The following is a 12,751-nucleotide window of genomic DNA, read 5'->3' on the forward strand; positions in this document are numbered from 1 at the left end:
GTGCTTAACTGTGGATCTCTGTTATCTGCTTCCATCAATTGCTGGATGAAGTTTCTATGATGACAGGATAGTCACCAATCTGATTACAGGGGAAGGCCAGTTCAGGCACCATCTCCACTATTGCTAGGCGTTAGCTGGGGTCATCCTTATGCATTCCTGGAAGTTTCCCTAGCTCCAGATTTCTCCTTAACCCTATAATAGCTCCTTCTATCAAGATAGCTCCCTCCTTGCTCTCCCTCTGTGTACCTCCCCCAACTCAATCATTCTATTTCCTCATGTTCTCTCCCTTCCCCCTCCCTTTACCCCCCATCAAGCTCCCAATTTATCTTCTCACTCACCCACCCATCGTTTTCTGTAGAGGATTAGGGTCAGGACCCAGTGAAATTTCAGGTATGGATGGATGGTCACATTCCTTATCTAACTGGAGCACGGTCCTGTGTGTTTAAAGTCGTCAGGTTACGTGGAGTGCCCAACCCCATGGAAATGCCACAGTAGTCATTGTTGTGCTGCTGTGTAGAGGGAGCCACGAGAAAACAACGTCTGTAGGCGATGTGCTCACACACACTATGCCCTTGGGCCTCTGTTTTGTTTGTTTGCCCGTTTGCCCTTGGTTGAACCTGTGGCTGTGGAGGGCTGATTGTATCTCTGGCCCAATTTTCTGGCAGACAGAGCATAAACTGGTAGAGAATCCATGTCAGCTCTGAGATGTGGACAAGGCCTCCCAACTGTATGGGAAGAGGGGCTCTCTCCAGGGGTCCCTTTGTACCTTTGTCTTTATGGCCAAGCACATTAACACATTTCTGTAATTTGTATAGGCTCAATAATATAAGCCCGGATGAAAAAATGCTGTCTTAAACATATGAACATGCTTTATTTTTGCCTGAAATGATCTCAGGGTTCAGTGCTTCTCATGTTCTTATGTGACAAGGGGCAAAAGGGAAGATGCTTCTTTTGCAATGCAAGTAGGTTTCCTTCCCCTGCAGGTGGAGCGTGAGAACAAACTGCAGTGGGGCAGTGTGTTTAGTAAACTATCCTGTGTATTTAAATTTTTGCGTTTCAATCCATAGTAGTACTTATAAAATATGCCTAGAATTTGTGGCAAGGGCTATTTTAAACTTTTTTTTTAAAAAAAACAAAACCGTGCCTTTAATATTGCTGACCAAATAATGAAGGAAACCTATTTTGGATAGAGAGGCAACTGTTGGAGCGAGGGACTGTCACCGTGTTGCCTGACAGAGGCGTCACTGAGTGCTCAGCCACTTTATCAGAAGGTGTCTCGGCTCAGCAGCAGCCTGTTTTCATCCACAGACTCCACTAAGTCACATGATGCTCACTAGTAAATGCCCAAATTGGAGATGCTGTGACAAGTCACTGGGAGGAGAGTCATAACTACTGTCCCACACCCCCTTACCAAGTTCCTCCCAACACCCAGCCACACACTCCCAACATCCTATCTAGGTTTTAACAAAACGTGAGCCATGCTTTCCTTTCCTTACAGGTAGATCTGGTCAATTTGTACATCAGAGCTGGAGCCAAGAACATGCCCACCGTGTTCCTGCTGACAGATGCCCACGTTCTAGACGAGAGCTTCCTCGTGCTGATTAATGACTTGCTGGCTTCGGGTGATTAAATGGACACATTTCTTGAAAGATCTTTCCCAATGACAAATTATCTGTAGTTTCAATGAACTTTAAGAAGAGATAATTTGTCTTCGAGATGTTTGCTAGTGCAGTCTTTAGGAAGAAAGCTATAACCCTAACTGATTTGAACTATACTGCTTCCTTAGTCAGTTTATGGATGAGTGGTGCCTCCAGCAGGCCCCAGACTGAAGTAAATATTATTCCTATGTTAGACCTGTTGTGTAGGTCTAGAGAATATGCTGCTCCAGTGGATGTGGAGAGTCTAGAGGGTGTGCATGACCAGTGGGATGTAGGTCAGGGGCTTTGCGGGTTAGGGAGTTTGGAGCATAGAACTAGACAATATGGGTCTGGAGGATTTGAACATCCTGTGGAGTACAGGTCTAAGAGGTGTGGGTCTGGTCGGGGTGAAGGCCCGGGGGGCGAGGCTCTAGAGGACATACAGTTGTGTAGCTGTCTGCTTGCTCTCAGTGAATTCTGTGTCTTATCAGAACAAAGACAAAGGAAGATGACATTTCTAATGGAGCTTCATCTTAGCATTGCAAACACTGAAAAATGCACTGTAAAATATAAATTGCATTATCATTGTGTAATTCTGCCCATTCTCTGGGAGTAGGTGACATCCGGGATCTGTTCGATGATGAAGATATGGACAATGTAGTTTCCGGGATTCGTAATGAGGTCCGTGGTCTTGGCATGGTGGACTCTAGAGAAGGCTGCTGGGAGTTCTTCTTGGCCAGAGTCCGACTGCAGCTCAAGGTAAGGAGCATCAGCGTCACCTGTATGTGATTCTAAAGCTGCTGCTGGCATGACTGGCGTCTCAGCCAGGATTCATAGTATGGGTTTCAGTGACTTATTTTGAAGGGACAGGTGCGTTTTTAAAGGCCATGTCTGCAGTGTGTCCTGAAGCAAGCTGTAGTAATAAGCTACTGGGAAGCCTTGGGCTGAGCGGTGTGTACAGTGTGCTGTTAAAACCACAACAGTGGAGGAGGTAAAGAAGGTTACCAGAAACTAGCCTGTGGGAGGGACGGTGTTCCACTTGTCAGGCCTGGGTCCGAACTCAAGGCAGCAGCATTTAGGGAAAGGAAAGTATGTTGTTTTAAATTTAGATTTATTTATTCTACTTCATGTGTATGGATGGGTATTTTGCCCATGTGTGTGTGTGTGTGTGTGTGTGTGTGTGCTTGTATATGTACCACATGTATGCTTGGTGTCCATGGAAGTCAGAAGAGGGTGTCATATTCCCTGAAAGTGGAGTTATAAATGGTTATGCTAGAAACGGACCCCACATCTTCTGTAAGAGCAGTAAACACTTTTAACTGCTGTGCCCTTGCTCCAGCCCCTTGAGGGAGGAAGCAATGTTTTTGTAAGGTGGGCTGTGAAGAACCTATTAGAGAAAGCTGAGAGCTCTGTTGTGGAGAAATGGCCCATGGAGCCGGAGAAGTGCACGTCAATGAGGTGCAGCACTTCTGTCAAGCAGCAGGAGGCAGGATCTCCATGGGTGTGTCCTTTGTGAAGTGACGGTGTAGGAGGTTCTTCTCTATTTGTGTTGCTTTCATTGGTTGAATAAAGAAGCTGCCTTGGCCTTCCGATAGAGCAGCCCTTAGGTAGGTGGGAAAAACAGAACAGGAGGCTGGGAAGAAGGGAAGGGCAGACACCATGCTTCTCCTGCCCAAGAAGGATATTGATTAGACGCATGCCGGTAAGCCACAGTCAAGTGGCGATACACTGATTTAATGGAAATGGGTTAATCAAGATGTGAGAGTTAGCCAATAAGAGGCTAGAGCTAATGGGCCAGGCAGTGTTTAAATGAGTACAGTTTCTGTGTAATTATTTCAGAGCTAAGCTAGCTGGGTGGTGGGGCACAGCCCGCTCTCCTCTCATACAACAGAGTGATTTGGGGGTATTGTCCAAATATTTTTAAGCTCCACTTTCCTTTGGGGCATCGTGAGAGTTAGGGCAAGCAACCTTGGTCATGGCTGAGTGTTAGAAAACAACAAGACCTCCAGAGTTGGGGCCCCAGCCTCCAACACTCTTGTAGCAATTTTGATCTTCCTAGTACAGACAAAGTTAGTGTCCTTAAAAAGCAATTGCTTTGTGTTTCTCCTGCTATCCCTACGCCTGTCAACTCAGTGAAGGTTCTGTGGTTCTACAGAGCATGGGTACTTGAGGAAAGGGATAGGCAGTGACAGTGACATCAGCCAGAAATGCTCTTTCCTTAAAGGTTAGGCAGAAGAATGAGCTTCCTCAGGGGACTGTGATTTGAACTTTCATGTTGATGCTACTGAGTAATTCTGTACTGAGTTTATAAGGTGCAAATCCAAGATTCAGCTGCCTTAGAGGTTGCTCCATAACTCCATAACAAAGGTATGACTCAGAAGGCTGTAGATCCGTGGAGGGATGCTTGTCTAGCATGTTCGAGGGCCCTTCCCACAACTATATCACAAAAGAGGAAATGAAAGCTGTTAAGAATATGTTTGTCAGGTGGTAAAAAGAGCAAACTTGTTGCATTGTGATGTGTTTGAATCTAATCTTCCTGGAATGGAGAGATGGGATGACCATGCTGCAGGTCTGCGGTTCTCATAGTTCCTTGGAGCCAGGAGTTTGGTTAACATGTTCTCCAGGGGTGCGGGGACGTGTTAAAATCTGAGAAACAGAAGCTGGAGCAATGGCTCCCTGCTCTTGCAGGGGATCAGTTTCTGACATCCATAGTGGGTAGCTCAGAACTGCTTATAACTCCAGCTCCAGGGTACCGGGTGCCTCTGGCCTTCTTGGGGCACCTGCATTCATGTGCATCTATCCACATATACATACACATGCAATTACAGTAAATCTTTGAAAAAAATCTGAGAAGTTCCATCACACATAACTCTAGGAGAAGTTCCATCACACGTAACTCTAGGAGAAGTTCCATCACACGTAACTCTAGGAGAAGTTCTATCACACGTAACTCTAGGAGAAGTTCCATCACACGTAACTCTAGGAGAAGTTCCATCACACGTAACTCTAGGAGAAGTTCCATCACACGTAACTCTAGGAGAAGTTCCATCACACGTAGCTCTAGGAGAAGTTCCATCACACGTAGCTCTAGGAGAAGTTCCATCACACGTAGCTCTAGGAGAAGTTCCATCACACGTAGCTCTAGGAGAAGTTCCATCACACGTAGCTCTAGGAGAAGTTCCATCACACGTAACTCTAGGAGAAGTTCCATCACACGTAACTCTAGGAGAAGTTCCATCACACGTAACTCTAGGAAAAGTTCCATCACACGTAGCTCTAGGAGAAGTTCCATCACACGTAGCTCTAGGAGAAGTTCCATCACACGTAGCTCTAGGAGAAGTTCCATCACACGTAGCTCTAAGAGAAGTGCCATCACACGTAGCTCTAGGAGAAGTGTCATCACACACACACAAGCACACACAAACGCACGACCATGAGCTCATGCACAAATGAAAGCTAGAAATTCTTTTAATGGCCAGGCCGTGGTGACGCATGCCTTTATTCTCAGCACTCGGGAGGCAGAGGTAGGCGGATCTCTGTGAGTTTGAGACCAGACTGATCTACAAGAGCTAGTTCCAGGACAGGATCCAAAGCTACAGAGAAACCCTGCCTCAAAAAACAAAAAAAAAAAAAATCTTTCAATGTTTTTCTCTCTTTTCCATGTTTTGTTTGTTTCTTTGTTATTATTGTTGTTGTCATTTCAGACAGGGCCACTCAGTGAACCCAAACATCACAGATTCAACTAAGCTGGCCGGTCAGCAGGACCCTGGCTCTGCCTGCCTCGGCCTCATGGCAGCCCTGGTGGTATAAGCACATGCTCCCATCCCTTTCTTTCATGTAGATGCTGGGACCAAATTCAGGTTTCTGTGCATGTGCTGCGAGCCCTCACCTGCTGAGCCATCTGCCTAGTCTCACTTGAGAATCTTTTAGTAACGGCGAACCAATCCCACACCAGTTATGTTTTAAGGGGTTATTTATTTGGGGGGGTAAAACTTACATACACCATAAACCGTCAGGAAGGGAGCCTAGTTGCTGGAGCAGGAGCCGGGAGCAAGCCGGAACCAAACGCCAGAATCTAGAGGCCCGAGCCGAGATCTGTGGCTCTTTTTAAAAAAGAAATATACCATACCCCAGTGGGCTGGTATTTCAGCGGCTATTGGCTGATGGAGCTGAAGGCCCACCCGCAGCACCGTGGGCTCGTGCTTCAGTGACTATTGGCTGAAGCAGCGGAAGATACCCCCACAGCACCTCCCCCTTTTGTTTAAGTAAGAGAGTTCTAAGCCTACTACAAAATTATATACAGTAAGTACAAACCTACACAATTATATACAATAAGTACAAATATCCTATTCTAACTAGCTAAAGTCCTGTATAATAAATAACTTGGCCAAGTCATGAGAGGAAAGTAGCTACATTTATCTAGTCTTCAACCCCATAGAAGATCCAAGAAGGGAAATAATGTTACCTGAGTAATTAGGAAGTACAATCAAAGAACTTCCAAAACACGCAACAAATCACAGAGACAACTGGCTACCTGGGCAATCACCAAAGACCTGTTTGCAGCGTTGAAGCAACCAACTTTAACTAAGGCCTAGAATAACTGACAGATTATTTTTAACAGGCAGGAGATTTTTCAAAACCATCTTACCCTGTCTTGGCAAGATTTAACGGTTCTATTTATCCATTTCCGGATTTTATCCATTTCCGGATTTTAACAGGCAAGAGATTTTTCAAAACTGTCTTACCCTATCTTGGCAAGATTTGAGAGTTCTGTTTATCCATTTCCGAATACCGTGTATTTGTCAGTAGTTGAGGTATGGGCAGTTCTTTACCCAGAGGCCAGTTTTGTCAAGAAGACAAGCTCCAAGTGGAGTGTCTTTGGTGCTCAACAATCTCTCGGGAATAGGTCAGTGTTGCCAGGAGTGATTGTGTCTCACTACACAGAACTCTAAGATTAAATTAAATGCCATTTTCTACAGCTCTTCAAAGAGGTTGAAGACTATTTATATATAATCTCTATGTATCTAAAGAACCTGATTAGTCTAACCATAAATATGACAGACATAGATGACTATTGATCTACAATTCTTAACATGTATCTAACTTAAAGACTAAGAGAATAAACAATTGTGCAATAAATGAGGACAATGACCTCCAAATGTAAACAATAAATATCAATACATAAACAATATATGAGTATCTTAATCAGAGGTAGAAATGTACACTGCAATATGGTATACATATATCAATACAATATATATCAATACATAAAAAATGTTTTAAACAGGTAGAAGCATGCATACATACAATATTCAATATATGCCGATGTAATTATCTATAAACAATAACTCACAAATACCATTATTATCTATCCAATTATCCCCCCTTTTTTTCCAAAAGATCCCTGAGCTTATAAAATTCCTTTCCTAACTCTCAACCGTATACTAATTATAACCAATCCCTAAATATTGTTCCTAAACCTGAGGACAAACTTTGCTGAGAGAGGGGACATAGTCCTCTAGAATTACTTCCAGCTGTCATGGGGGTATGGTTCTTTCTGAAGAATCCTGTGAAACTAAAATGATGGTTAAATTTCAAGGTCAATGTCTTTTAAAATTGCAAACAGTCTCTGAGTATTTTGTGGAGATCTGGCCAGAATGTTGTATAAGATGTGCACCATTTCAGCTAACCAAGTTGGAATCATCTGTGCAGCTGATACCTGAAACAGTACTTGTAGTAGCAATATCAGTATCATGACGTCATATCAACTGAGTGGAGTTGTTGTTATGGGGGTCCCATCTTCTTCCTGGAAACTTCAAATGTCAGTGCAGAAAGAACTCATTGTTCATTGTGGAAAACTTCAACATTAATTATATAGACATATACAAACATATTCAATGAAAGGTATGATAGACATATTCAATGAAAAGTATGATAGATATGAAGAAAAGCAAAGATGTTTTCTAAACTCATATTTCTTTCTGTCTCATATCATGGCTCTTGACATAAGACAGAAACTCCAGAAACTCTGGGTTTTTCTCCTAACAACAGGCTTGGAATTAGAGAGGGACCGAGCCAAGAGTCCAACTCCAAAACCAGCTCGATAAATTCAGAAATATGATTTAGTATATTCCCGAGCTTCATACTCACAGAACCTATTCAGTTTTTTTGATAATCCACATTAGGTAGTTATTTTTGCATCTGTCAGTATTCAAACATCCAGGGTCCTTTGAATTTTTCAAAGATGAGTGTTTTCCTGTGGAGACAAGAACAGAACCCTGCCCCCATTTTATGTTCTTCTTACCACCTGTATGGTCATCATCATTGTAGATACTGTCATTTCTCCTTTCCAAGAGGTTTCTTCTCTTCAGATCTAACCTTTATTAATTTTGATGGTATCCACAATTTTTCTTCTCCTGTGGAAACAAGAGCAAAACCCCTTCCCCAATGCAGCACATCTCCTGGCTTCCACTGTGAGGTCAGCACATCCTTGAAATAAATTGGTTGATTTAATTCATCAGACTTTTCCAATATCCAATGTCTTTCTGCAGCCGTTGTCCCCTTCTCATTAGCATTGAGAAAATTCAAGGTTAATAAAGCATTATGTAACCTATTCCTGGGGGCATTTTCCACCCCTTTCTGTTTGTTCAACATATCTTTTATAGTTCGATTTGATCTTTCTATAACTGCTTGACCTGTAGGATTGTATGGTATACCTGTAACATGCTTAATATTATAATAAGCAAAAAATCGTGTCATTTTCCTAGAAACATAAGCTGAACCATTATCCATCTTTATCTGTGTAGGTATACCCATGATGGCCATAACTTCTAATAAATGAGTGATTACTGAATCAGCTTTTTCTGAGCTTAAAGCGGTTGCCCATTTGAAACCTGAGTACGTGTCAATGGTGTGATGTACATATTTTAATTTGCCAAATTCTGGAAAGTGAAACACATCCATCTGCCAAATTTCATTCCTTTTAATACCCTTTGGATTAGTTCCTACAGGCAATGGTGTTTGGTTATAAAAAGAGTAAGTAAGGCATTTCTTTACAATCTCCTTAGTTTGTTGCCATGTAATAGAAAACTCTTTTTTCAAGCCTTTGCTATTGACATGATGTTTTTTATGAAATTCAGATGCCTGCAGCACACTACCAATCAATAATTGATCAATATCTGCATTACCTTGTGCTAGAGGACCTGGCAGACCCGTATAGGATCGGTTATGTGTTATATACATAGGGCAGAGCCTGTTTCTGATCATGTCTTGTACCTGGATAAACAATGAGGTCAGTTCTGTATCATCAGGTATAAATTCAGCAGTTTCAATATGCAAAATAACTCTTTCTGCATATTGTGAGTCAGTAAGTATATTAAGAGGTTCTTTAAAACCTCTAAACACCATAAGGATGGCATATAATTCTGCCTTCTGGACAGAATCATAAAGACTTTGTTCCACTTTACTCAATTCTTCTGATTTGTAACCTGCTTTCCCTGATTTATTAGCATTGGTATAAAATGTATGGGCTCTGGTTATTGGAGCATCATGGACAATTCGAGGAAGGATCCAAGAAGTTCTCTTTATAAAGTTAAGTCTCTTGCTTTTTGGGTAATTGTTATTGATTTCTCCCAAAAAATTAGCACAAGCTCTTTGCCATGGTTCATTGTCTTCCCACAACTTTTTTATCTCATCAGCAGTGAAAGGCACTATAATTTCTGCTGGGTCTATACCTGCTAATTGACAAAGTCTCAATTTTCCTTTTATAATCAATTCAGAGACTTTTTTAACATAAGTTTTTAATTTTTTACTTGGTTTGTGTGGTAAAAAGATCCATTCTAAAATAGTATCTTCCCTCTGCATTAAAATTCCCGTAGGAGAAATTCTGGAAGGCAATATGACTAGAATGCAACTAAGATTTGGATCCACCCTATCTACATGTGCCTCCTGTAATTTTTCCTCAACCATCGTCAGTTCCTTTTCTGCTTCAGCTGTTAACTCTCTGGGACTATTCAAATCTTTGTCACCGTCTAAGATTTTGTTTGAATGAATTATTAGATCAGGTGTTATCCCAACAGCTGATTGTAGACTGGAAATGTCTCCTAATAATCTTTGAAAGTCATTAAGAGTTCGTAACCGGTCTCTCCTGATTTGTGCCTTTTGAGTCTTAATTCTTTGTAAACCTATTTTATAACCTAAATAATTAACAGAATCTCCTCTGTGAATTTTTTCAGGAGCAATCCCCATTTAGGTAATACTATTTTTACTTCTTCAAACAGCCTTTCTAAGGTGTCTTTGTTTTGATCAGATATCAGGATATCATCCATATAGTGGTATATTATGGACTTAGGAAATTGTTTACGTATAATTTTCAATGGTTGGCTTACAAAATATTGGCACGGGGTGGGAGAGTTTAACATTCCCTGTGGGAGGACGGTCCACTGGTACCTCCTTGCAGGCTGAGAGTTATTATAAGTAGGCACTGTGAAGGCAAACTTTTCTCTATATTTTTCTTGTAATGGTATAGTGAAGAAACAATCTTTCAGATCAATAACTATAAGAGGCCATCCCTTTGGTAACAGGGAGGGCTGAGGAATTCCAGATTGCAGAGGGCCCATAGGTTGAATAACCTTGTTGATAGCTCTAAGATCTGTCACCATTCTCCATTTACCAGATTTTTTCTTAACAACAAATACAAGAGAGTTCCAAGGGCTGGTAGATTCTTCTATATGTCCAGCATCTAATTGCTCTTGTACCAGCTGTTCTAAAGCCTGTAACTTTTCCTCAGCTAAAGGCCACTGTTTAGTCCATATTGGTTTCTCAGTCAACCATTGTAGAGGCATGGCTGTTGGTACCTCTGAAGGGCCATCAATTGTGTTGTGTTCTTGTATAGCTCTAATGCTGGTTTCTGCCATCTGTAATATCTTGTAATATTGTCCTCAGAAATATAGGCTCTGGAAGCAGCAGGAATGTTAATTTGGGTATTCCATTGCTGCAATAGGTCACAGCCCCATAAATTCACTGCAATATTTGCTACATATGGCCTTAGTATTCCTATTTGTCCGTCTGGACCTATACAATTGACCCATCTCGTGCTTTGTCTTACTCGAGATAGGGTTCCAATTCCTAAGAACTGAATATCTACCTCCTGAAGAGGCCAATGCGGATGCCAAAATTCTGGAGTAATGATACTTACATCCGCACCTGTGTCCAGTAAGCCAGTAATAAATTTGCCATTTACACACACTCTTAGCTGTGGTCTTTGTTCATTTATAGAAGTCTGCCAGAATATTCATTTACTTTGTCCTCTTAGATTTCTTGATTCATTCACCACATTTAACTCATCCTTCAGGCTGTTATTGCTTTTAACAGCAGGCATGGGGCATTCTAATTTCCCTGAAGAGGCATGTTCTCTGCAGTGATCGGAAATGACTGGACCACATTTGCCATGGGGGCCTTCGAGAGGCCCCCTAGTGAGTTTCCCAATGGCAACAAGTTGCCCTGTTTATCTCTTGTTGATCTACACTCATTCGTCCAATGCCTGCCCTTTCCACATCTCCTACATAAACCTGAAGGCTGAGTCCTCCTATTCCTGTTATTCCTAGAAGAGGCATTATTCCTGGAATTCCATTGTCTGCAGTCCCTTTTCATGTGTCCCATTTTGCCACAATGAAAGCATTGTGTAATCTGATGTCTCCTTTTACCTTTAGAAATTGCTTCTTGCACCCATGTTTCATTGCTATAATCAAATGTATCAACATTCATTGTATGCAAAACCCATTCATCCAAAGGCGCTGATCTGAGCTTTAAAGGCCCCAGGATCCTTTTGCATTCTACATTGGCATTCTCATAAGCCAAAGACTCAATTACTATATTTCTTGCTTCTGGATCAGGTATCCCTATTTGTACAGCCTTAGTTAGTCTTTGTAAAAAGTCACTAAAGGGTTCTCTCTGACCCTGTTTGACCCTGATATATGATTCTACTCTCTGACCTGAGTCTTGAACCCTGTCCCAGGCCCTTAGAGCTGCTGTAGCACATATGGATAAAATGTTTTCATCATAAAGAGCTTGTTTCTGAGGATCAGAGTAAAGTCCTTCCCCTAGAATTTGATCTAGAGAAACCTCAGTTCCTTTCACTGATTCTTGTTGTTGTAAAAGTCTGGCCTCTTGTTTGAATAGGCATTTGAAATGCCATAAAGGTCCGTTCTCTAGGACAGCTGACGTGAGCTGGTTCCAATCTTGAGAGGTGGCCCTGCTGCTCAGAGCCCAGGATTTTAACATGTCCCTAACAAAGGATGAATGTAGTCCATAATTCACAATTGCTTGTTTAAATTCTTTCAGATCATTCATACGTTTAGGCTCCCATGTTTGTTCTTTAATGACCTTAAGGTTGTTGGAGCTGGTTATCTTTTCTGATGTTATTACTGGAAAGGCAGGTATAACTCTATGTAGACTGAGAGTTTTTTGAGGTGAATGTTGCCTTTCTACCTTTTGTTCCTGTTCGTCAGAGTCTATGATTTCCTCAATCTTAGTAAATCTGCTCACCATTGCCTTCTGTAAGTCCTGAATCTCCTGTCCAGTATTATGCTCCAAAGCCTTCATTAACGATTCTAAGGCATGGAGCTTGTCCGTCAGAGACACCATTTCCTCCTTGGACACAATCACCTTCATTGATAATTCTAAGGCGTGGAGCTTGTCCGTTAGAGATACCATATCCTCCTTGGACATAATCCTCGTGGCATGTACTGTGCCTTCTTGTATGGAAATCCTGTCTATTAATCTATCATACCCTTTTGATAAAGTCTGATTTTCACATTCAATGGTTATAATCCTCTCAGCTAATATTTCAACACTTACAGTCATGGACTGAAGGTTACGAGTCATTTTGGTTGTCCCCTCCTCCAGAGCAGTGAAACTCCCTTCTAAAGAAGCAATATCAGACTGTACCTTCTTGATATTTTGGTCAGTCGACCGAGTCATATCAGACAAAGATCTAGTCTCCTCCTTGAGAACTCCAAACTCTGATCTAGTCTCCTCCTTGAAATCTCCAAACTCTTTTTTGAGGAGGTTGGTATCAGTCTCAATTGTCCTTAAGGTTTTAATCTCTGCCCTCA

At 41.8% G+C, this 12,751-nt stretch overlaps 1 protein-coding gene across 1 annotated transcript in view; it reads left to right on the plus strand.

Annotated features, from left to right (window-relative positions):
• Nucleotides 1–12,751, plus strand: part of Dnah11 (dynein axonemal heavy chain 11) — a 327,366-nt gene that overhangs the window by 172,640 nt on the left and 141,975 nt on the right. The window contains exons 53-54 of the mRNA XM_087911463.1: nucleotides 1,499–1,622; nucleotides 2,254–2,396. Of these exons, the coding sequence (XP_087767589.1) occupies nucleotides 1,499–1,622; nucleotides 2,254–2,396 (267 nt within the window). The remainder of the gene's footprint in view (nucleotides 1–1,498; nucleotides 1,623–2,253; nucleotides 2,397–12,751) is intronic.

This window comes from Myodes glareolus, chromosome 11 (assembly GCF_982192425.1).
Source record: "Myodes glareolus chromosome 11, mMyoGla1.1, whole genome shotgun sequence".
Lineage (NCBI taxonomy): Eukaryota > Metazoa > Chordata > Mammalia > Rodentia > Cricetidae > Myodes > Myodes glareolus.